Source organism: Myiozetetes cayanensis, unplaced genomic scaffold (assembly GCF_022539395.1).
Source record: "Myiozetetes cayanensis isolate MyiCay16 unplaced genomic scaffold, myiCay2020 scf6-25, whole genome shotgun sequence".
In the NCBI taxonomy this organism is placed as follows: domain Eukaryota; kingdom Metazoa; phylum Chordata; class Aves; order Passeriformes; family Tyrannidae; genus Myiozetetes; species Myiozetetes cayanensis.
In genome coordinates, this window is record NW_026087853.1 from 49,144,481 (window position 1) to 49,168,837 (window position 24,357).

At 36.7% G+C, this 24,357-nt stretch overlaps 1 protein-coding gene across 14 annotated transcripts in view; it reads left to right on the forward strand.

Moving 5' to 3' along the window:
- Positions 1 to 21,862, forward strand: part of PLEKHA7 (pleckstrin homology domain containing A7) — a 170,209-nt gene extending 148,347 nt beyond the window's left edge. For 12 of the 14 annotated variants that reach the window (XM_050336356.1, XM_050336362.1, XM_050336353.1 and 9 more), the window contains 11 exons: positions 1,108 to 1,209; positions 4,734 to 4,842; positions 5,919 to 6,157; positions 6,567 to 6,755; positions 7,056 to 7,173; positions 7,995 to 8,074; positions 8,463 to 8,663; positions 11,655 to 11,807; positions 14,322 to 14,455; positions 15,254 to 15,396; positions 20,313 to 21,862. In XM_050336356.1, the coding sequence (XP_050192313.1) occupies positions 1,108 to 1,209; positions 4,734 to 4,842; positions 5,919 to 6,157; positions 6,567 to 6,755; positions 7,056 to 7,173; positions 7,995 to 8,074; positions 8,463 to 8,663; positions 11,655 to 11,807; positions 14,322 to 14,455; positions 15,254 to 15,396; positions 20,313 to 20,335 (1,491 nt within the window). In that variant the 3' untranslated portion in view covers positions 20,336 to 21,862. Of the gene's footprint in view, positions 1 to 1,107; positions 1,210 to 4,733; positions 4,843 to 5,918; positions 6,158 to 6,566; positions 6,756 to 7,055; positions 7,174 to 7,994; positions 8,075 to 8,462; positions 8,664 to 11,654; positions 11,808 to 14,321; positions 14,456 to 15,253; positions 15,397 to 18,632 lie in introns of all 14 variants that reach the window. The other 2 variants (XM_050336354.1, XM_050336367.1) reach the window with 2 other exon arrangements.
- The last annotated feature ends 2,495 nt before the right edge of the window (positions 21,863 to 24,357 follow it).

Consider the following 24,357-nt stretch of genomic DNA (forward strand, 5'->3'; position numbering starts at 1 on the left):
ATTGGTTCAATCCAAGGCATCTTCTAGTCCAGGGTTCTGGCTTCAGCAGTGGCCATAAGCAGATGCTTAAGGAAGAGTAAGGATAGGAGAGGTGGGTAGTATTTCCTATCATAACCAATCCAGTTGTAACTGTTTTCTTGGAGAATTCCCAGAACTGTGGGGCTTTTGTTTTGTTTTGGGGTTTTTTTGGTCTATTTAGTAATCCTCAGTAGATCTCATTTCCAAAAATCTTTAAAGTCCCCTTTTAAATTCTGTAAATCTTCTGCACGCAAAACATCATTTGGCAAGGTATTGCACAAATCTTTTCTCCACTGCATGGACAACCCCTTTCTTCTATTTGTTTTGATCCTGACTTGCACATTTAATGTGATAGACCCTTGTATGAGAGAAGATGGGGAACATTCATCTGCTCTCTCCATGGCACTTATGTCTTCATAAACCTCCATTATTTCTTCCCCTCAACTCCCACGTGTTCTCTTTTCTAAAATTCAGAGAAAAAGCCTGTTTCATCATCCCTTACATAAAAATGCACCAGGCACTTGATTTTTCTCAGTTCTTCTCAGGTCAGAAGGCTGACTGTGATGCTATGGATGCTGGAAGTAATCCAAGCACAGTAAAGGTGATTGGATAGGCTTATTCTTCAGATGTCTGCTGGTTTACTCACTTTATAACATAGTCTGTAGAACTGTTGAAGGATAACCTGCTCTGTGTTTCAAAACATGAGTTCTGGTGTAGGTCACTGGATTTTAATTATGAACTTGTTTTCAATAGAGGAGTAAATTAAAAGGAAATGGAACTGCAATAGGCTCAATTCCCTCACAGAGTATAGTTCAGATTCTATTACATGCCAGTTTGGTACTTAGGAAATGGGTTTGCGTGAGGAAGTTGGCCAGAGTTTTTTAACTAGGGATTCTTGACTTGGTCTTGCAAGCTGTAAAGCATTTTGAAGTGTATAATCAACTCTAAGCAACAATGTAGACTACAAAATGGATTTTTTACTTCTTTTTATAATAGAACAACACTAACTTCAAAACACCTTAATGGTCCTTTAGGGAATGATTTCTTAGTTATCATAACATTGTATTAGAGTATTCCCTCTGTTAATAGGAAATGGAAAATGCCTGGAATGAGTATCTGAAATTAGAAAAGGATGTGAGCCAACTGAAAAAAGCCTTACAGGAACAGATGAACAGTTCATTGCTATCTCAGGTGAGTCCATTTCCAGACATTGTAAACACTTATAAGATGATTTTGTCTGAACTTGAAGCTATCGTCTCATAACAGAAATTCTCTGCAATTTTTGCAGTGCATTCAGCTGCCATGTAGTTTAGTTGGCAGAACTCAGACACTGCAGCAGCCTGGCTGTGCAGGGTAGGGCATCTTGCAGCACACACAGTAGTGTCTCATAAGTTGTCTATGCAAATTTGTCATTATTTTATTACGTTTTTATTACATGCTGACATCTTGACATTGATAACGTATTTAATTTATAAGACTGTGCAGGACTTCTTAGTCTTCCATTTATTTGATCTGACATTGTTGGCTGCTTTATCCATTTTTAAGATCATCAGTCACTGGATTGTTATCGTCATTACTTGTTCTTTGTCATGTTCTTCTATTTGTGGAAGATTTATCTCTGCAGATTGTTTTGTGAAGTGGAATAAGTGTTTTAACAGCCATCAGTAATTGAAAGGCATCTCAGTTTTAAATCAATTATTCAGTTTGGAATCTTAAAAAGAAGCTTTGTTTGAAGCTAAGTTATTCTCTTTGCTGAACTGCATGTGGCATACCAGATTATTTCTACATACCTGCTTACAACTGGTGACTTTATTCTTGGAGCAAGGAATGCAGACTGGATTGTGTTTCCTTTGTTTAAGCAGAACAAAAGACAAGGAACAAAGCTAATGTATACATTTTACTCAGATCTTGGTCTGTTTTTCCAGATATTCTGGGCCAAAAGAAGGCATGAGTTAAATTTATTTATTTGCAATAAATATCTGATCAGATATGAATTGTTTATTTTCACTATTAATGGATAAATGTTTCATATCAAAGCAAGAGTTGCAAAACTTTTTTGGATTGCATTAATCTTCAAAGTCCATTTTCATTTGCTTTTAATTCTAGGGGATGGGAAAGTGATTCAGTTTCTGGAGTCAGAATATTATGTAATTAAGCTCAGCTGTAGAGTATGTATTTCAAAAAAATACCAGGGAGATTTTAGAATAAAATGGTCCCTGTATGAAGTTATTTTGTTTAACAAAGGAAAATTAGAGGTTTAAACAAAATATACTCTGCTAGATTACTTTAACAAACAATTTCCAGTTGAGCATTGAACATGCTTAAAATCCTGGATGTGTGGCATGGGATTCACCAATACGTATGGAAGGGAATACAGTTTGCACAGGAAAAAAATGTTCATTCAGTTTGATTATCATCTCATATCACATACGTGCATAATTATAAATACACACAGAAAGCACTTTATCAGTTCTCTGTGTGTATACTCACATATATATGTATATATTAGTATGCATGGATATGTTTGGCTTATATTAAAAAAAATATTACTGGATACCTATTTTGGAGTTACTAAGGGGAACTGGTTTTTTTTTTTTGGAAAGTACCAAATATTCTTCAAATTATATTCCTTCAAAGAAGTCTCACTAGAAGTACCCATAATAGTTAGAATTTTTGTGATGTCTGCCCAAGGGTATGTAGACTGAAGATTGTTTATCTAGCATGTTCCAATAGCACTAAATTAATACACACATGGCATTTAAAAAAAGACAGTCTTCACGGAATATTATTAAAAATTCAGTAAATGTGCAGGCTCAGGTTGCTGTAGGAAACCACTAACGTTGTTTCTATATAGCATTAATTTAGAGGTCAAAAACTAAATGTTTCAAGCAGCTTGGTCATAGTAAATCCTTTTAAAAAGGATTTTTAAAAATCAGGCTTTTAAGATAATAGCTTGTTTGTCTCTTGCTTATGGGCTGGAGAGGATCTGGGCATGCTGAAATTAACTGACATGGGCTTTTTTAACAGTGATAACTTCTTAGTGGGTGAGTGTTTCTCCTCTGGTTTTGTAAGCCATTCTAAATTATATTTCTGTGTGGAGGAAGTTAGAGAAATCGAATTCTCTGTCCAGGTTACTTTTTCATGCTGGCCCATAAAGTATATTTATACCCTTTTGTAAACAGCAGTCTTGGCTTTCATAATTTTAAAATGAATTCATCTGCTTATTGTTCAGACTTGGCCCATTTTAGATATAAAATACATCAATATTTAAGTAATGGGGAGAAATAATATTAAAAGATCTGGCTTTTCTATATTGCTAATCAATGTTTTGTGAGTGGTTTCAGAAGCAAGATTTTTGGTACATGTGGAGGTTTTTCCAGCCATTCTGAGGCTTGATTATTGTAAATCCATCATTTGGTTCCTTGTAGTATGATTAATCTCAGAAAAATGAAATGAAATGTGCAAATCTATAGTTTGTGTCCTGACAATCTTTCAAGATATGTCCCATCTATCGAGTGAGTTTACTACAGGCAAATAACGTTCTCCATCATTTAAATGTTTGTGTTCTTGGCACCCTGTTTGCTGATCTGTAACCTGGCTGAACATATTTCCTGATCTAAGACAGAAAGTGGAAAGCAATTTATATCCCTTCCTTAGCTCTATGAGGTGTAACAGCTTTTACTGAAGTTTTTTTCACTTTCAGGCTTATAGGATTAATTAGTAGCTATTTTGTAGCTCGTGGCAAGTGATGGATTTCTAGAGTTCTTGAGCAGCTTGTAAGCAATTCTTAACCAAAGTGTTTCACTGCCTTCTGCTTTCTTTAATAGTATTGGTTTTACTAAGTTTATTCTCGATGCAAATTTTTGAAGGCAGAGTTATGAGGCTTTGATTAATTAGATGACAATAACTATTTATGATGATTGGAATGTCTGAAATGGTGGCTTCAGAAGCCAAGGCTCTGGCTGCAAGATAACAGTCAAAAGCAGAGTGTGGACTGTAGACAAAGTTTCCCTTTATTTCCTCCTGGAAAGCCCTGGTAAAGCAATTAGGATGTAAATGAGACCAAATCCTGTAAGAGCAGCAATATATTGTTTCAACCTATAATGCATCATGTCCAGTAGGCCCAACAACCCAAATTTAAGCAGAAATTAAAATTGTCAGCCCTTCTGAGTTTGTTTGGGGTTTGTGTTTCATCCATTAAAAACCATTGGGAAGTTTATGGAAGGATTCAAGGAGATGATCTAATTTTTTGCTTTTTTAATGTTGGACATTTCAGCTAAATGTATTAAGATGAGTTTCGTAAGGCTGCTATAGCAGTCTTAAGTGTGTTAGTTATAGGATTTAAGGACAAAGTTCAAATGAAAAGATTCTGTAAGCTTATTTTATGTAGAACATTAAACTAATTTTTTCTAGCCTGAATAATATTGTAAAAAAAAAATGTAGAGGTGTCTCTTTTCCCTAGTGCTTTATAGGAAGTCTTCCAAGACTCAGAAAATGCTCTAATAAATTTTATGGGTGAGATAAGTTGGTTGGTGTTGGGTTTGGGGTTTTTTAATTACTATTTTAAAATAATTGTTTAACTCATTTCTAGACTCCTAAGTTTTCATGTAAGTTCTGAACCACTAGTTTGGGTGTGGTATCAAAAGAAGGATAAACTCATAGTAAATTAAAAATGAGGTATAATTGATTTTTTTCCCTTTTACTACAAACATCAGGAGAAAACACAAATACAAAAAGACTTGTGGAGAATTGAAGATGTTACAGCTGGCTTGAGTGCAAATAAAGCAAACTACAAAACCATAGTAGACTCTATTAAGAATCCAGGTAAGAAGAATATGATGAAAAAAATAAAAAAATGTACAAATGCAGCTGAATCTTTGGGTCTGTGCAAATAGTCGGGAAGTTTTTTCTACAGCTGAAAATCCAATTAATTCTATTGGATATATCAGAAATCTCTGTTGATTGAGCACACCTATTTTCTTGAGGTGACAAGGTTTTTTGTTGTTTGTTTTCACATACCGATGGCAGTAAAATGTAACAAGCCATGGAAAAAAAGGAACAACAATAACAACAATGGGCTAAGTCCTTCGAGTTGCAGAAGGAGTTTCTGACACATGCCAGGCTCACACAAGCATAGTATCCGTTCTGTATTCTGCTTGGGAGCTCCTCTCTGTGTTTTTCTCTGGGGTTTTTGTTTGGTTTTTTTTCTCTTCCCCTTGGATGCTGCCCAGCTGCCCCTGCTGCAGTTGCCTTCCCCCTCCCTCCTCAGGCAGGTGTTTGGTGGGCAGAGCAGCAACACAGTGGAAGGGAGGAAGGGAAGGTGTGTGTGGTCTGCATTTCAATTGCATTATTACATTTCAAAGAAAAGGCAATGCTTTGGGATAGCAAGAGACTGTTAACGCCTACTGTAAATCCACTCTGTATTTCAAGCATCTTTGCTCGCCTTTTGCATGCAGAGATAAATAGTTCTGAGAAGGTGAGCTCTCATTTTATTTACGGTATTGCTGTCAGTGCCCAGCCTTGTCAAGATGTGTAGGCATCTTAAGGAATCTGTGGCATGGGGCCAGATACACAGCCTATGAACTGATTTCATATGACTCCCAGGCTTTTCCTTCCTTCCCTCCCACTGTGCTCTACAAGGAATTCTACTGGATGATATTAAAATGCGTGGTTTTATTTTTGGACTGAAAGACTTGCTAGATCCTCATCAAAAAATGTTTTCCGCTCCTGTTACAACGTAATGAACAAACACTTTTTATGCCCAAAACCCCCGTTTGTGTTCAAAGCAATGCACAGAGGGCAAGGGCTGCTTTATGAAGTCTAAGGATGTTAATTGCTATTCTTATGAACATTATTGGTAGAAAACAACACCTAACATGTTTGTCTGTTTTTCCCTCTAGAGAGAAAAACAGTGCCTTCGTTTCCTCAGTCTTCAGTGCCTTCCTTACCAGCTTCCCTTGCAACTGCGGAGAGCAAACTTCCAGTTGCGCAGAGCCCTCCACGCAGCCCGGTTAAATCCCCTCTGGAGGTCAGGCTGTATCCACAGCCTTATTTCCAAACCAGAACACAGCACCAAGCACAGCAGCTGAAAAAAATCGAGCCACCTCTTCAGTCACCAGTTAAGCTCAAGCCAAAGGTTGTAAGTACTGCTCTTCTGTGATTCATTCCCCAGTGTTTCCATTTCCTTCTGGCAGGAACAGTGAAAGTGTCATGGTTACGAAGTGCACACGGTGTGGAGGCACAATAGGGAGGCACTTAGGATGTTTGTACTGAATCTGAGCAGTAGGACTTAGAGCAGAATACGTGTGTAACTTGGAGCTTTATGTACAGTGGCCATATACTGTTATAGAATTTATTAATTCACAGTCTATCTTGGGAATACGTTGTGGTTGATTGCTTAGGTCTAATTTGGGTTTTAAAACCTCAGGCTCCTGGTGTGGGCAGAGGAGAACATGCTGAATCAGTCACAAATAGCATATAATGCAATGGACTTTATGCCAGACTGTTTTCAGACTGTTTGCCAAATACCTATGCTTTCTTGTTACCAGGAAGATGAAGCACCACCCAGACCTCCTCTCCCGCAGCTGTACAGTCCTGATGATCAGCCACCAGCTGTTCCACCACTCCCAAGAGAAGCCACTGTCATCAGACACACATCAGTGCGGGGCCTGAAACGTCAGTCAGATGAGAGAAAGAGAGACAGAGAACTCGGACAGTATGTAAATGGAGATTATAGGGTGAGCACTCATACACCTCTACCCCTGCACTTTAAAGATGTATGAACCTGTACTAAAAGATACTATTGTCTCTAAAATATTGTCTCTGAAATACTATTGTCTCTAAAAATGGACCTGTAAGTCTGGTATTAATGATACATAACAACATAGAGATAGTACTTACAAGGAGAGATCTATGCCATATAAAAGTGGCGGAGGGAAATTTAGTAATCCAGAAACAAAACTTTAGGATTTGTTTTAAGATTATTAAGACTTTCTGTCTCTGATTTCATTGGAGCTGATGAGTATTTTTCTGTGTAGGTGGAACTGCGTTCATACATGAGTGAACCAGAACTCGCAATGATAGGGGGTGACCTCAGCCATCCTTCCAGTGCTTTAATAAACCCTGACAGTGGATACCAGACATTACCTACCCGTGGTAAGCCAGGAATTTATGGAGTTGATTTTTAGCAGTACTGTCTGTATAGGAGCTTTTCTCTCCTAGAATGTTCTGGAGATGACATTTATCGTCAGATCACTATTTTTAGATTACTATACAGTGCTGTGAAAGTCTAGAGATTTTGTGCATTTTAATGGTACTGTTACAGACAACCAACCTTTTGCAAAGCAACTTAATATATAAAGCTTAAAAAAACTCATAGCAAAACATGGGATTAGCTATTAGAATCTCTTATATTCAGAGTTATTTTTCCTCATAATTTCTATGTGATCTTTTATAAACACTTATACTGGCATTGAAATGTAACTGATAAAGAATATTAATTTAAAGCTCTCAGACATTACATCTGACTTGACAGTCCATCCCCACTGTGCTACACTCCTGTAACTATTTCACAAATGAGGACAGACATGATATTTGGGCAAAAGCAAATTCTTAGCCATTCCCTTCTTATTTCTTTCCTTTTTAACTGTGAATGTTAAGGTTTGATTTTCTTCATAGAGGTGATTATTTGTACAGTTTATCTACTGTGGTACAGCTGATTTCACCCCATCCCTCATTTAATATGAGCTTCTAAATGATTGTAGGTCTTTCTGAATTTTGATTAGTAGTGACCTGAAACACATTATGTTTGGCTGAAGTGAAATTTTATGCCTCTCATGATTTTCTGAACTGCAGAATGTGAAATGCAAGCTAAAATAGTAACCAGAATGTCACAGAAATGTGATGGCAGTATAGGCTGATACTTGTCTTATCTTGTCTGTCGTTTGGTTTAAGGCATCTTCTTTTTCCTTATAAAGGTTTGTCTGGATCAACTTCCAGATTGCATCAGTCATCTACCATTTCATCGTTTGCAACACTCCGAAGGGATAGGTCCAAGGTAAGTTTATATAAACATCTGAAGGCAAATGTCTGAACAGTTGAAAATAGTTAAGCCCAAAGTACATTTTGCATAGCAGGGAGTGGGACTGCAGTAGATAGGAGAGGACCAAGAGCTGTGATCTAATAAAACCTTCAATTTTTCACTTTCTTAAATGAATCGGAAAACAGACAAACAACTTACCACATTTCAAATAGATCTATAAAACAGGTTTAGAACCAAAAATCAGCCCTACTAATAGAAAACACAGAGTCGAAACATGCGAAGAAATGCAAAGGAAATAGAATAACATTTACCAATAAGGTAGGAGAAAGAGTTCATTTTTTTGTATACTTCTTATAAAGTATTAATTACAAAATGTGTTTTGTGTGCCTTGTGACTTCTACAGGAGAGACCAAAGAGTGCCTTGGAACGTTTATACTCTGGAGACCACCAAAGAGGCAAGATGAGTGCAGAGGAACAGCTAGAAAGAATGAAGCGACATCAGAAGGCATTAGTTCGTGAGCGCAAGAGGACTCTTAGCCAAGGAGAAAGGCAGTCTGTTTCATCTCGGTCTTTCATCAGGCCCGTTTCTGCAGACGTAGGCTCAGTATGTTAGATATGCCTTAAAAGGACTAAACTAAAAATACCTTTGGATTTATTCTTTTTTCCTGGCAAGCACTTTCACTTGAGTGTGTGTGTGATGCTCCTAGTCCAATTAGTGGTACACAGGATCAAATGAGTTCAGAGAGTGTGAGTAACAGGTGATCTTTTTTACCTGTAGTTATGGTAAATGTAGCATGTTCAGCAGGTAAGTTGGTCAGAGGTTAGAGTGATGAGTGGAGATGCCAGTTTATTGGGGTGACTTCAGAGCCATGAGTTTTTTTCCTTGGAATTGTATTTAGAAAGTTTAAGAAGCGTGTACAGTTTTAAAACTGCTCCATAATGGAATGGGCCTTTTAGAATGTTCTTATTCACCATGGATATTTTTCTTTTTAATTCATAAATTAGTCTGTGAGATAGTCATAGTAATATCAGACCAAGGTGGTGTTTGGTTTTTTAAAAAGATGATAAATGGATAATCAGTTTTAAAATCTAATCATGCTGATTAGGAATTGATGTAAGAATTAATTTGTTTTAATTGATCCAAACTCTTCTTTAAAGCTCAACATGTGGAATATTCTAATAAGGCTCAAATTTAAGCTGCTGAAGAAAAGTATTTTTGTTGCGTTCTGAGAATAAATGCTGTACAGATAATAAGTTTATAATGATACATTTTGGATACTAACCAAAGCAGTTCTAATTGGTGAAGTTACCCAGTTGCTCACTTGGTGCTAAACCAAGATTGTACTGTAATTGCACTTATGCTGTGGTCTTTTAATTTATTTTTTTATTTGGTCCACTAGAGCTTTAGAATGATCACATTGTTTACCTAATTCATTGCACAAGATCTCTTGCTTTTAGATTCGTCACTCATCATACCTAATGCCTCTTTTTTTGTTTGCTTGTTTTTAATTTGCAGAATTTTGTAGTTACTTTAAAATTTCTAACTGGACTACTCAATTTTTACCAGGCTTAATTGCATTTAGTACATGTGTGTCAATGGCCGGCATTAAAAAAACCTTACAGTATTCAGCTTTTCATTCCCACTGCTCTGTAGCACTAATTTACAGCCAGTTATTGGTATTTACTTTCCCAGTAAATACGAGTGCACTGCTTGGAGACATTCATCCGTTTTGTCTTCTGTTTTGCAATCACAAATTTTTTTAAAGACGGTGCGTAATGTTTGGGAACTTAAGTACTATATTATCACTGTTATTTTCATATTTTAAATTAGAAGAAATAAATCTGGGCTTCTTATGCTTCCTGACTCGCATAACATACACAAACCGAATTTAAACGTTTTCGTAACACTCGTTATTAACATTTGTGGCAAACACTTTATTTATAAATTTGGGTGCCATCTTGGTCTTTTTCTTGCTGTAAAGAATTAAAATAGAGTTTTTTCAGCCCTAGTAATGTTTTGTAGAGGTCATCTCTTGTACCTATAGGGCTTTGATATGCAAAAGCATGTTTGATAGCACAACTACTTACAGCATTACAATTATTTAGCAGCCAAAATGGCAAACAGTTAAATGTATAATTTGAGTGCTGCTCAGTATGTAACTTTTGCTTTAGACATAAATTGTATGTGTAGTTCTAATTTTTAATTGGTCAGCTCTCAAGTGTAGTGTGACATTTCAAGTATTGATCACAGTACCTGAATTCATTTGTTATATACAATGCCTTTTTAATGTAAAAGTTGCAACATCAAAGCCAATAAAAATCCTGCTTCGTAAGAATGGTTTGATGTTTTTCTTACCTATATATAAGAACTTGAAAATGATACTGTGTACTTAAAATATACTATGTCAATCAGGCCTGGTTCGAATATGAGTAGAAGGAGTTTGGAGTACTCATGAGAAAATTTTTTTTTTCTCTTTTAAATTCTGTAAAGAAGCATCTCAATTTTTGAGGTATAATTGCCTTTTAGCTATTTAACTTTTTTAATATACATGGAAGATACTTATCTTCTGAGTGAATACTGAGAGCTTGTGCATGAATAGGTTTCAATTAGATTCATTAATGCAAGTAGCATAATGAAGTCTAACCACTTCACGGGGAGTTCAAACTTCAGCCAAAACAAGCCAAAGATTTGTACCAGAAATACTGGAGGTATTTTCAAGAAACATAAAAGTGGCACATTCTCCTACTGATTGCCTCAAATGCTTGAGGAGATAATTTTTTTGTTGCTGTTCCTTTTACCCCTTCTTTTTCCCACTGCTTAAGTTGCTCAAGTCTACTGGATGGAATGATGCTACCACTGAACTTAATTTTTTGAACAAATAGGTGTTGATAGTGTCCTTATTTTGTGTGTAGTTGTAAAGGAGGTACTGTGAAATGATTTGGGAACTCTAAATTATGCTGCTTAATTTAAATATGCTAAATTTAAATATCTCATATTGAGAAATATTTAATATTTTTAATTTATATGGCTAAGTATCTACCTTATAAAGAATGTGTGAAAAATTTTTACAGGTAGCTAGATTCTGCTTTTAATAAAGTCAGAAGAGCTTAGAAGTTAAACATTTTTTATTTCAAGACAAGTTAATGCCAGTATGTAAAAATATTATCAACTTTAAACAGTAGGTATTATTCTAAAAAGATACATAAAATTATCAAGTTTTGATTCTCAAGCTGCAATGTAAGTACCCTGTCTGTGTAGTGATTTAAAACCACACAGCACTGTTTCCTTAGAATGCCTAGGACTGGTCTGTCAGTCTGTAGGCTCACTGGTATTGACACCTGTGCTTCCAGAGATGTTTGTGTGTAGCTACTTCCACGTTAATCAGCAAATGGGAAATTGTGATGATACGTTTCTTAGACTCTAATACCGCTGAACATTACCTGTAAAATTAAACACTTTCTCTTGTCAGTTAAGGGGTTTGCTCTGCGTGTTCTTTCAGCGACGTAGCATTTGCAGCAGTAGGAATGTACATTGCTATACAGTGAATTTGGCAGTGTGGTTGAATGCTGTTAATTGTTTTGTATCTATTACCAGTGGAAACGAGAGCAAGAATTTGATTTGCAGTTACTTGAGAGGGCAATTCGTGGAGAAGAGAAGGATGAAAATGAATGGTTAAAAGTTCAGCCAGTAGCAGTGACAGAGACAGACCTGGAGCCTCAAGACTATGATTTAGATATCAGCAGAGAGGTAACACTCATAATTTTTTACCTCCTATTCTGTTTAAATATTAACCTGTCTTAAGTTTTAGGCAGTGAATTCTCATCTTTTCTTTCAAAAGTTAGCTGGAAGTTTGAACTAAAAGGAGTCTTCAGGGTTTTTTTTTGCAAATTTGTGACCTGGAATGTAAAATCTCTGTAAGGTTTGTGTTTGTATTGTGTTCTAGTGGAGAGAAGAAATTGAAAGGTTAGCTCTACTGTTTGAAATGTGTATCTCAGGCTTTGTAAAGAAAAAGTGATGGAGTTAGGGAAAGTTACATTAATTGGGGAAAGAAGATGCAAAGATAACATGAAGAGTATTTGAAAATGAGAAACAGGAATGAAGAAAAAGCTACCTTACTCCTTTTCATTTCGACTGGCAAAAGGTGATAGAGAAGGGGAGCACTGCTTTATTGGGGCTTGAACTGTCAGCTTTTGGAATGACTTGTTGTTCTGGGCACCAGATCTTTCTTCAGCTTCAGTAACTGAATTAAGTGTTAGTTTGAAATGCGATTGAGCCATCTGGTGGGAAAGAAAGAATATAGCAACTGTAAAGGTTTCGGGAGGTACACTGTGTTGTGTTCAATGCCATGGTAGATGGCAGATCAGTAAAATTATTAATGATAATTAGACTGGTAAGCACCTCTGCTCTTCTGAAAGCTGTTGCCCAAGTATCATTATTATATAGAGATATTTGTAAAAGGTTTACTCTGTGAGCCATTATTTGTTGATTTCTGTGAATGAATGTATCTTTCAGTTAATCTTTATATAGTTTTTACAGAAAACACAGTGCTTTTGTGAACTTCAGAAACAGAAAAAATAGTTTTGTTCTATTTCCTGTCCTTGTTGTACTCTGCTATTAATTTTTCTTTTACTGAAGACCCCCAGGGCAATGGGAATCACTTTGAACTTCCTTTAAGCCTTGGATAGGAAACGTTTTTGCTTACAGGCATTTCTGTCCTACTTCAGAGTAACTGAAACAGGTCTGAAGCTCTGAGTGTAAACCTTCTTATTCAGTTTACCCAGGTTAGAATAATCATGGAATGGTTTGGGTAGGAAGGGATCTCTAAGATCATCTAGTTCCCACCCTTCTACCATGGGCAGGGACACCTCCCACTAGACCAGGTTGCTCAGAGCCCCATCCAAGCTGGTCTTGTTGTTCTTTTCCATTTCATGTCGCCATCCTCTTCACCTGGTGGGACACTTCTGTGCTTTGGTACTTCAGTGCCTCAGAAGGAAATGTACTGAGCTGTTCACGTGATAACTGGGTTTGTTATTGTGGAAATGGCAGGATAATCTGATCTAGGTTAGTTATAGTAGGGAGATAGATAGAGACATTAAAAAAAAAACAAACCACACTATTTTATATATATGTAGATAGATAGTTCCAGAGAGGAGTTGGATTTCAAAATAAGGAAGTGTAGTGGAAACAGGAGGGTTTTTTTTAGGAAGCACTGGCTTTGGGTTTCCTGAGAAGGAAGTATAAAAATTTGAGGCTGTGATTTTAATATGGACATAAATGCCAGTGACTGTATTGTATGCTTTTGGCCTATGATTGCCTGTGAATTACTGAGTCTAATCACTGGGGTTTGGGTTAGGCCACTTTACATAATTGAATTAGTGTGAACTAAGTTCAGTGATGAAAAAATTTAGGATTATTTTTATTGAAAACTTTGAATTCTGAAAACTCATTGCCTCATAAGTGTTTTAACAAAAATCCAATTAGGGGATCTTTACTTATTTCTATTTATTTACACACCTTCTATTTTTGTTTTTCAAAAGCCATCTGTTCTGTATTATAAGCATTGGTTTTCAAAGTCCATTTCTAAGCTGTATTTTTGTTGAGTGATCTAGGTCTCTTATGTGGAGAAAAAATTTTCCCTAAAGTAATTGATCCTAACAAAAACTTGTTGCTAGCTTTCGTGCAATTATATTGAAATTTTCAGTCTGCAGAAGTACCTCTATGCAACATGTTGTTACAATTGCACAGTGCAGTGCATTTCTATTGGCCTTTTTTTCCTCCACTGTTCCCAGAAGATTATGCAGTCTCAAAAGAATGATACCCTAGGTTAAAACTTGAGCTGTTGTTTCCTTTCAGTTGTAGGAAGTTCTTGCTTCCATGACATAAATATGACATTAACATCTCAGGTTGTTCAGTCAAGTCTTGTAGTGGTTGCTTCTTTTTACTGTGACAGCTTTAGTCAGAGCCCTGCCTTGGGCTCGAAGCCTGAGCTGAAGAAAGGTTCCCTGTTGATTCTGATTTCTTTTGTAATCCCCTTTAATATTTGTTCGATCCATCTTCTAAAGTAAAACAAATCAGAGGGAAAAGACACAGTTAAAAGGGCAGCCACTCATATCCAGAGGGAGTGTTTAGCATCAGGTACATGTACTGACTGCGAAAATCCATGCTTTATTCTTTTCACTGTGTTATCCCATTACGGGGAATTTATCTCAAGTTTTTTAAGCATTTGTTATTAAAAAAATGATGCTTGCTTTCTTTCCACAGTTGTCAAAACCTGAGAAGGTTGTAATTCCAGAACGTTATGTTGAACTAGAGCCAGAAGAGCCTCTTTCTACGGAAGAACTGGCAGCAAGGCAGCGTAAAGCAGAAAAGATAAAGAATATTCTTACTAAATCAAGGTCAGGTTTTGGGGCTTTTCCCAAATCTTACGTAGAGGCTCATGTTGAACATTCAGAATTAACTCGATGAAACAATCTTAATTCCTCTGATTATCTAAATGTAACTTTTAGCTTTTGGAAAATGAACTCCGAATTCCTGTAGTATATTTAAAGCTGCTTTTAAAAGCAAATTTTTAAAGCAAATTTCGTATATTTCTGTTTTCCTGTTCAGAGAATCCTAAAATACTAGTGAGTCCTTACTAAGCAACTTGTAGATGAGAGTGAGAAGCAAGGAAAGGCACAGATCTAGCCAAAAGGAGAAGAAAAGTCAGCATGAGAGCTGGAGTTGTGAAAGAACACTTTTGGCTACCTAAAGCTAATGTAGAGTCAGCTGAGATATTAATTTTCAAGAATTTGATATGTCAGGTATCTGCTGTCTCTGGAAGACAGTTGAAGAAGCTGTGCCTGAGGGCTATCAGGTTCTAGGCCTTTTAGTCTGAGCACTAGCAAAAAATTTTACTAGCAACTCCAAATAAATAGCATTTTTGTAGTGCTTTTGTGTTAGCAGTGTGCTTCCAACAAAGGTCTACTTAAGGCTTTGCAGAAATTGTGACTAAACATGTAATGGCTGTGTCATTTTTCTTTGTGTGCTGTAGGCATTTACATGCAATATCAACACTGCTTTAAAGAACAGCAATAAAGTGTGGAGCTTGATAGATGAGATCTGAAAACTGCCACACAAATTCAAGCTTGTTCTTATCTGCATGGTGGATTCTTTATGTTTGCAAATGTTAATGTTGTTTTTCACTTTCCCACTAGTATGCACAATCTGCAGCCTACTGTAGCCCAGGACAAACACAACTCGATTGATTTAGATTCACAGCTGCAAGAGCAGGAGCGCATCATTACCATATCATACGCTTTGGCTTCTGAAGCCTCTCAGAGGAGCAAGGAGGTAGCAGGTAATGCTTAGTTATTTACAAAATAACAGCTATTTCTTGCCAGCTTCCAAAGTTGTATGGGGTTGCTGCTGAACTCCTGGCATAAGAGAAAGTTTCAGTCATTCATATTCAAAATAGTGAAAAGTGTGACTAAGTAACAAATGTAGATAGAGAGTCTAACAATTTACATTGAGTATTTGGCCCCCTGCGGACTGGAGGAAGGGGGGAAAATAGTATGATCAAGAAGTTCAGAACTTGGAAACTTGCTCTAACTAATAGTGCTAAAAAAAATAACATTTTAACTCTCTCTAATAATAATATTAATTTTCTATATAGTTATAGTAAACTGGATATTTCTGTGTTTTTAAAAAGTAAATTGATTTGTGACTTTAAAAAAATCAAAAGTAAAGGATTTAAAGTAGTTTTTCTTACCAGAAAGAACCCCTGGTCCAGTGATTGAGATTAGAGTACAATCCCTATCATCTTGAGCTCTGTGACAACAGGCTGAAAAAGCCCTTGTAAAACAGGGATTGGCACGTTTCTGTCTGGTGACCAAGATCAGAAGTCAGAGCAAGACAGCTGTGCATGAATTCTGCTTGATGCCTGGAAATTAATAGATCCTCTGCAATGTGTTACTAAAAGTGATAATTTCACTCTTGATTGCTTTATAGTTGAAATAAGTAAGAAATGTCAAGAGATTTGTATCACACAGTAATCCATGCAGCAGCGATTCTGGCAAATGTCTGACTGGCCATTTATAACTGGCACCATTCACTGTTCCAGTGGAGAATGGAAATAATGGAAACTTCAACTGTGATGGAGAAAAAATGTGCACATTTCTCATCTGAAGTTGTCAGTTTAAACTTATGGCACTTGCCACAGCAGCCCTTAAGACCTTCCCATTAAAGACAGATTATTCCAATATCCAGATGCGTAACATGCATCTGCACTAACAGATTGCTGATTGAATGTGGCTGTATACTCAGGGATGCAGTGCCAGCTTAAACCTAAGGGGAATGGGATTTTGAGACGATGGAATACATTTTCAAGATAGGAATCTTGAGACTTCAGAGTGTTTCTGTGGGTAATTTAACTGACTGGCAGGGGTAAAATGATTGACTGAGGAGAGAAGGCATTATAAACCCAAACCAAACAAACAAAAAATCAGAATTGTAAAATCATGAGAGCATATGAAGGAATAGCCTCGTGGACCTTCAGGCCATCAGTGCATCAGAAGGGCTTCTCCCCAGGCGGTCTGGTCCCCATTCCAGTGACCAGGTCCTTGTAACAGGGACTCTGATATGTTATGTTTCATGAGGTATGAGCCAGTATAGCATTTTGCCACGTGAGTTCTAGCTTCTGCTGGGAAAAGGTCACACTAAAATCAGCCCAGATGAATGCAGCCCATACTTGAAATTATTCCTCTGTGTCTGCACAACAAGAGCAGAGTGCCTTCCTTGCTCATAGGTCTTCATGGGGCCAGTTAGCTTACTTCTGAGTATGTCTGAATTTGTGGCAACTGTACAGAGCTGAAATGGGTTTGATTTTTAAATATTGTATAGTGAATGTGGTATTTTCATTATTATACTTTTTAATTTATATTTTAATTTTTAAAATTGCAATTACTTCAAAAGTGTGACCGTCACCTATTTTTAGGTATACGTAACCACAGAAATCTTCTTAATTCTTTACTTTTTACTTTTTCTCAAAGAGGGAATTAAAATATGTACTGGCACTGAAATGTTTAAATGCAACTTCAAAAAATTTGCAGTCAGTTGAGAGATAATTTTTAGTTTAATTTTCTTTGTGAAGTGTAGCAGCTGCCTCTTTTGTCATTCAGACACTTAAATCCTAACACAGTAGCCAAGGACTGAGATTTTTAAGGAACCCCAAAACTTTGTCTGTGCACAGTTTTCCTTGCCACACTTGTATCTCAAAAACTCACATCTTGAAACATGTCTTGCTTTGATTTCAATTATTACTTACTCCTTTAAAAGCAAACACCTTTCACAGTATTTAAAATTTAAAAAAAAAAAAAAAAGAAAAGAAGAAAAAAACAGAGGGGTTTGGTTTTGATAGAAAATCTAAAAACTGGAAAAGAGTTCAGGTTTTTTATTTATGGTCTAAGGTGATTAGAAAGAAAAGTATTTGACACTTTGCACAGCTGATTGTACATTCTCATTTAGTCTCATATTACAGATTCTTTCACATTCTTATTTTTGTAGTTTGATTTTTGAAGTGTGGGTTGTCATTTGTTCCTTGATGAAGAAGCAGACAATGTCTGAAAATCCCAAACTAATTATCTAGATTTTTTTACATAGATTTGCTTATGAAAAGGACTGTGAAGCTTAACTTTTCCCATTTTTCAGAGGGCAGCAGTTAAGTTGCTATGCTAATATAAATCTTTTGAAATAAATTGTACATTTATCTAATCCTTGAAAAGCAGCATTTTAGAGTTCCTCTGTTCTATTAAGAAATCAATCTTCTAAATGGAAACCGTGCCAAGAATCTGGAAGATTAAAGTCAAATACAGTAGTATTAAGAAGTCACTTCCTAATTTGTGTGCTTTGGAATTATGTCTATCTTCAGCCAACCAAAATGTAAAAGCAGAATTTTAGGTTGAGTTTCAGTCTCTTCAATTTTATGGTTATTGTCTTCTAATACTATACCATTAGTCTTATTTATAAACAAAGATAGTTTTAATAATTGTGTTCTTTATCCTGTATTTTTAAGCTGAGATCTGAAAATTTACTTACTGTGTCATGCACTGTACTAAGCAAAATGTTACGTACATATGTAGTTTTTTTAAAATTATTTTTCTCTGCATTTTATTTTATATCTGCTCCTTGGCATATAACAAAGGAAATGTTGAAAACCTAAACAGCCTCAGTGAAGTCTTGAAATCAAGTTAGCAAATACAGGTGCAGGTTCAGAATTGCAGTTTTAAAAGCCAGGCTGATGACAGTATATCAGTGTTGTGTACCTTAATAATGCTCCAGTGAAACTTGAATACTTGTCCATATTCCCATTCAAACAGGAATGTTTATTTGCATAACTTATGCAACAAATAGAAAAAAACCAGCAGGTAGAAAGAAATGCTGCCATTTAGACTGTGTTCTGTGTGACTAAAATAGTGTAGCACCTCCACTGTATGACTAATCAGGTTTCCTATTCATGTGGTAGAAAATTAAGGTCACTCCATTGATAACATGAATGTTTGATTGTGCAGCCTAATTCCTGTATGTGATCCCTTCTAGCTCAGCAGTTGACCTATCCACCTAAAGCACCCTCACCTTCTGTACCACAGCCACCTCACTCCCCCTTAAGCAATGGATTTCACTACACATTTGTTTAAACACCTTAAAAGTAAGAACTAACTGCTCTCGGCATGTCTGATTTGCCTCTGTGCCTGTGCTGTGGCTTGCTAAATTTTAACATCTTTACTAAACCGAAATTGGATCCAAATGAAAGCATGCAGCTCTTTTTCCGAAACCTTTCATTCTTGTAAATATTGCATCTAATGAGCTAACACGTGGGCTTCTGAAATCTTCATGTAACTCCTGTCACTCTACAGATGAGGTGCTTTCATGATCTTGCAGTGGTGAAGGAAGGAGACATCTGTCCTCTTGGTAGCAAGGGGCCAGATTTTCAGCAGCCGTTTGCACTCCGATGGCCACTGCTCTGTGCTCCTGTGGCAGCTGGGGGGGTGCACAGGTGCTTTTTGCCTGTGTGTGGCATAAGCAGTTGTTGCTCAAGAGAATCCAAAGAGCACAGTTGTATGAGCAGGGGGGTTCATTTGTGGGCTGCTGTCTTACACGTGAGCTGGCATCAGAGTCCTTACTGAGGTGAGCTGAAAATTTGGCCCTTGATAACTTAAGTTTACAACCTTGTGTCTGGCTATGATTGTGCCTTGGATGTGTTTTTCATTGAATCGTGTTACCAGAAGATTATTTTTGTCTCTGATGAGGTTGTTTTGCCACTTCAAATCTCGTTGTCCTTATTAAGAAATGTCTTTATTTGTCTCTCTTCCTGGTAGGACTTGCAGAGTTTTCTGGAAATAGGAAAACATGCAAATATTATATGTGACTGCTAAGTGTGTCCCTAGTTAAGGCAATTGCTACGCATCCAGAGTTTCCTTTGATACTATTCACACCTTTTTGATGTCTTTTGGCCTAATTTTATTGCCTGAAATTGAAGAAAAAGATAAAACATAGATGAAATAGTAAAGAGACTTGATTAACTCAAATAGCATTAATCTTTAGATAACTTTGTTTATATGCCACTAATCTGAGTCAAATATCTGTGCAAAAAATAAAAATCTAAATGGAAATGGCCACGTACCAGAAAGGCCCAAAGGGGCTGGTGACCTGCCTTCTACAAGACCTGTGAAAAATGACAAATTTACATCAAGAGAGATGTAGAAACATTAAGAGCCTCTACAGAGGAAAGGACTTGATGGAAAGGACTCTTTGCTTTTCTGGTTTAGTTTATCTTTCTGAGAACCAGACTTTACCATCTTTTCTGTGTCTGAACAACACCTGACTCTTCTATATCCAGGGGTATGCTAGCTGATTTTTGCTATCACATAAGATCTTTGCATGTGAAGAGGTCTCAAGAGGTCTCTACCCTGTGGTCTAAAGAACCCAGAAAAATAATTGTACAGTGCCAGAGTATTAAATATTAGATATGAAAAGGTACCTTTTCTTGAGAAAAATAAATTAATTGTGATAACCAGCACCATGCAGAGGACACAGGTGTTTGAGCATCAGTGGCATCATGAGATAATTGTTCATTTAATGTGTCTGTATGAACTGTTTGTTCTGCCAAACTGCAGAAGGCTTTAAAAAAAAAAAAAAAAGTTTCCAGAAATTGCTTACTGCTTGGCATTGTTTTACTTGTTTCAGTATTTAACCATGTTTTATTTTACTTCATATTAGCCAAAGCAGTAAGTGAACACTGACATAAGACTCGAGGCAAATCCCACCTAGTGACACAGCGTGGAAGACAGAGGAGGTTCTTCACCAACTTTCTGTGAAGATACTCATTGGCTGATGACACATTCTTCTGGAAATACATTCAGAAAATAATAGGGGGATTTTCTATGAAAATGAAGAGAACTGCAAATCTTTTTTTATTTACTTCGGTTTAGTTCACATTTTTTATACGAATAAACGGCACTTTCAATAAACTCTGTAAAATACTGACAATGTATTTTTAGAACAATGTATTTTAGATTTTTGTTTTTTTAAATCAAGGGCTGAATTCATTTTAAAAGACACTACTTGCATGGATATTAAAAGACATTGTTACTTCCCCCTCAGGCTCAGATGCACATTGTAAAGTTTTGTGAAAAAAACCACACATTTGAACAAACCTGGGAGCACATTCACAGTGTGCATAGATAGAACAAACACAGGTGAAATGCTTGGTGAAAGGGTGTTTTGGATTGAATATTTTTGTAGAGTTAATCACCCACCCTTTTGCCCATTAAATAATACATTGCAAGAACTTTTAGCTTGAATTTCTAAATATTAGTAACCACTGTGTAGCTTAAATTTCTCAAGAAAGCCATAATGAAAACCAGTTTTAACTCCCATTTCGTTTTTTGATCCCAGATAACTATCTTGCTGGTATCAATACACACAGTTTGCTAGGTTGCCCTTGACAGTAGTGCTGCCCTCTCCATAACAAACAGCTAACAAATTTTGGGATTTTTTTGAAAGTTGAGATGTGAAAGAAGATGACTTTTAATTAAAATATGTGAAGTAAGCAATAAAAAATTATAATATGTCGTTTTACTAGCAAATACGTATTTTTCTTCTGATTTTTTTTTTTTCAATAAACCTTACAATATGATGTATTGACTAGTATTTATCCTGGAAACAGCAAAACTAATGTAATGTGGCACCTGCTAATTTCTTATGTATGTTCACTTGGTGCTTAACTTTGCCAAACTTTTCAGTGTTGTACTTATGCATAGGGCAAAGGGTGAGGTAGTTACCTAAGAAGAAAATAAGATTAAATGAATTGCTGCAACTATACTTGAAAAAACCCTGTGTACACACTGAATGCAAGACATGCAAAAATTTCCCAACGTTATGTAATTAGTAGCTGAGTTCAGCTCTGGGTGAGAAATAACTGAGAAATACTTCTGCAGTATTTTGTGAAACCACTAACTTGTTTATTTCCTGTATTCGAGTAATAGCTAAAAACCCCTTGAAATTGACCCTCGTGTTTCAGACAAATCATATTATATTAACACTTGTACTCAGAAATATTCTTAAAAGTATATATTTAGCTAATGCAATCTATTTTACCTCAATACTGCCAGTATCAACTTCAAAACCTTTTGCCAAAATAATGATTTATTTTTGCCTTTATAAAAAGTTTTGAAAGCATAAATGAATATTTTGCAAGAAAACATTAATTTAAATAAAATGTAACAGTTTGGAAAATGGTATATGTACAGATTAAAATATTAACATAACTTCCTCCTATTGCCTCTGTCTTGTCTGCTCTCTTATCAGTTTCTAGATAGTTGGAAATCCAGAGTCATTTGTGCTGTTACCGTATTTTGCTTTTCTTTGATTCAAACCACAGTGAAGTTCCACAGTTTTGCACTTATTTCGCTTTAATTTGAATCAGGTTCCCTCTACACCGATGCTTCTTTTTTTTTTTTTAATTATCATTTTGTGTAGAAATGTTTTCTTAGCATTTGATTAAATGTCCTTTAAATCTCGTATAAATACAGGTGTTTGTCTGACGCATTTTTAGCCCTTATGAAGTATCAAAAGCAACTTCAATTTGAGAACAACCCATCAACCAACCTGGAGGCATCACAGGTGCACTGTGTGTGAAATTGGCCGAAGGGAGGAACGGGAGGCACCTGCCAAAGCAGGTTTTGGTGCAGCCGATTTATTTTCCAACAGCTCCCTCAAGTGTTACCATTTTGATGGGAGACCACTGGAAATATTTAATTCTTCTGAAAATTCGTCTGTGGAACAGAAGGTAAAGAAGCAGTTTAGAAGTGTTTTTGGGGCTTAGTGTTGACCCTGCGGACCTCTGAGGCTGTGAGTCCTTGACCTTTAAATGGGACAGCAGAAATTCAGGGCTGAGCTGCCCCGTTTCTCAGGCGCACAGAGGAGCCTTTGACCACGTGTGTCGTGTCCAGTGGGACAGCATTCTTTCTGCGGGAGCTTTGCCATGCAGGAGGGGAGAGCGTGTGGCCCTCATAGGTGGGTGAGGAGCAGGGCCCGTGGGGCCGGGGGCTGCTGCTTCCCTTGACTCCAGATTCCGTCTGCTGCCCTGGCAGTGAAGGGAAAGGAGTGCAGGCACTGCTGCACCGCAGGTTGTGGTAGATGTTTGTTTTCTTTCCTTTGGTAACACGCACAAAATCTGCTCCTTCGAGCTTGCGTGGAAGAGAAGGATTTGGCCCGAAACAATTATATCATTAATGTTTTCAGTAAAACCACTCTTTCTAAAGATTTTGGTCCGTGTCCATAGTTAGTCTCGTATTTGGGAAAAAATTACCAAGGTAATTTTTATTCCAAAACTTTTTATTGAATATGCGAAGTGCTGTTCTTAGTGACCATCTTTTGTTGGGGTGAGTGTAGTTTTTAAATAGTAATGGCTAGTTTTCCAGTGCAGATAGTGTTAGATTTGGATTAATTTCCTTTTTCGGTTCTGTTTCTTTTAATCAAAATGTTCTTTTATAGGTGTTACATTCTACTCTCTAATATTAAAACTAGAAAAAAATATATCTACTTGCAGATCGGTATCATTTTGGTCATAAAGTGGTCTTTTTTTTTCCTCTGCCTATTAAGCAGTGAAGTGTTTGGGCCTAATTATACTCACTCATTAGAAAGCAGTATCAGTTGTTTTGAATGCACTGTTTTTTAATTAGTATTTTGTAATGTTGTACCAAGCAAAAACTGTGCAGACTGACTTCTCTTCCCATATACAGCTGTTTCCGATTTCTTTGGCTGCAGTTACTAAAATTTTATTGCCCAGCTGCATTTATAAAAGTACAGCCCGATACTCGTAAGTAGCACCTCTGTCACTTTTTTGGACTTGCACAACGTCCCCCACTCCTGTTTTTCACTACTGCTTTTAGGTTGTGTGCATTGCTGGGCTGCTGGGAACCCTGTGGAGTTGTAGTGCTGTTGCTTGTCTTTGCACATCTGTATTAAGCTGTTTGTTTTGAAGGACTAGGCAAGTAGCAATGCTTAGAGGCATCCAGGCTGTTCTGGAACAGGTGGGAAAGACTCCCTCCACTCCCTTCCCCCCTCCAAAAAAAACCCCAAACAAAACTGAAACAAACCTCACCCCAAACCCCTAAAATTAGATAAAAGTTTTTTTCCGGGGACTATTAAGAGATCCTATTCTGGGATGTTTCTTATGTGTGGAATGAAAAGCTAATGAAGGGTGCTACTAAACTTGTGTGCTGCTATTTCAAAAATTGCTAAAGCCCAGTAAGGTCTTGGGTACCCCATAGCCTTTGAAGGGAGGTGTTGGTGTTTTGAGAAAGCAGAGTGCTTCTGTCGTGTTCTGGTACTCTTTATACCATTATTTTTCCACTTGCACCATTTTCTCATCTGATTTCCAGATCTTCAAGGGTATGAATTTTATATCAGTGTCTGTTCCCCTCTATAACACCACCTGTTTCCCATGTGTCTTAGCAATTAACTTCTGGATGTTATATGAAGGAAAGACCAGATTTACTTGGTGTCAGAACTGAGAAGACACAGAAGGCATGATGTGATGTTACCCCTCTGATTTATGTCTGTCTGCAGGTATTTTAAAGTGTTCACTTGTGCCGGTGTGTGTCTGTGTAGCTATGTATTGCACAGTTACAAAAAGAACAAAGGCATGCACAAGAAAAACGTGAAAAAATTGCTATATTTTCCACACCTAGTAAACATTCCCATTGGTTATTTGGCTGTATTCAAAAGGCTAAGATTTTTATTGCTCTGCTAGCAAAAG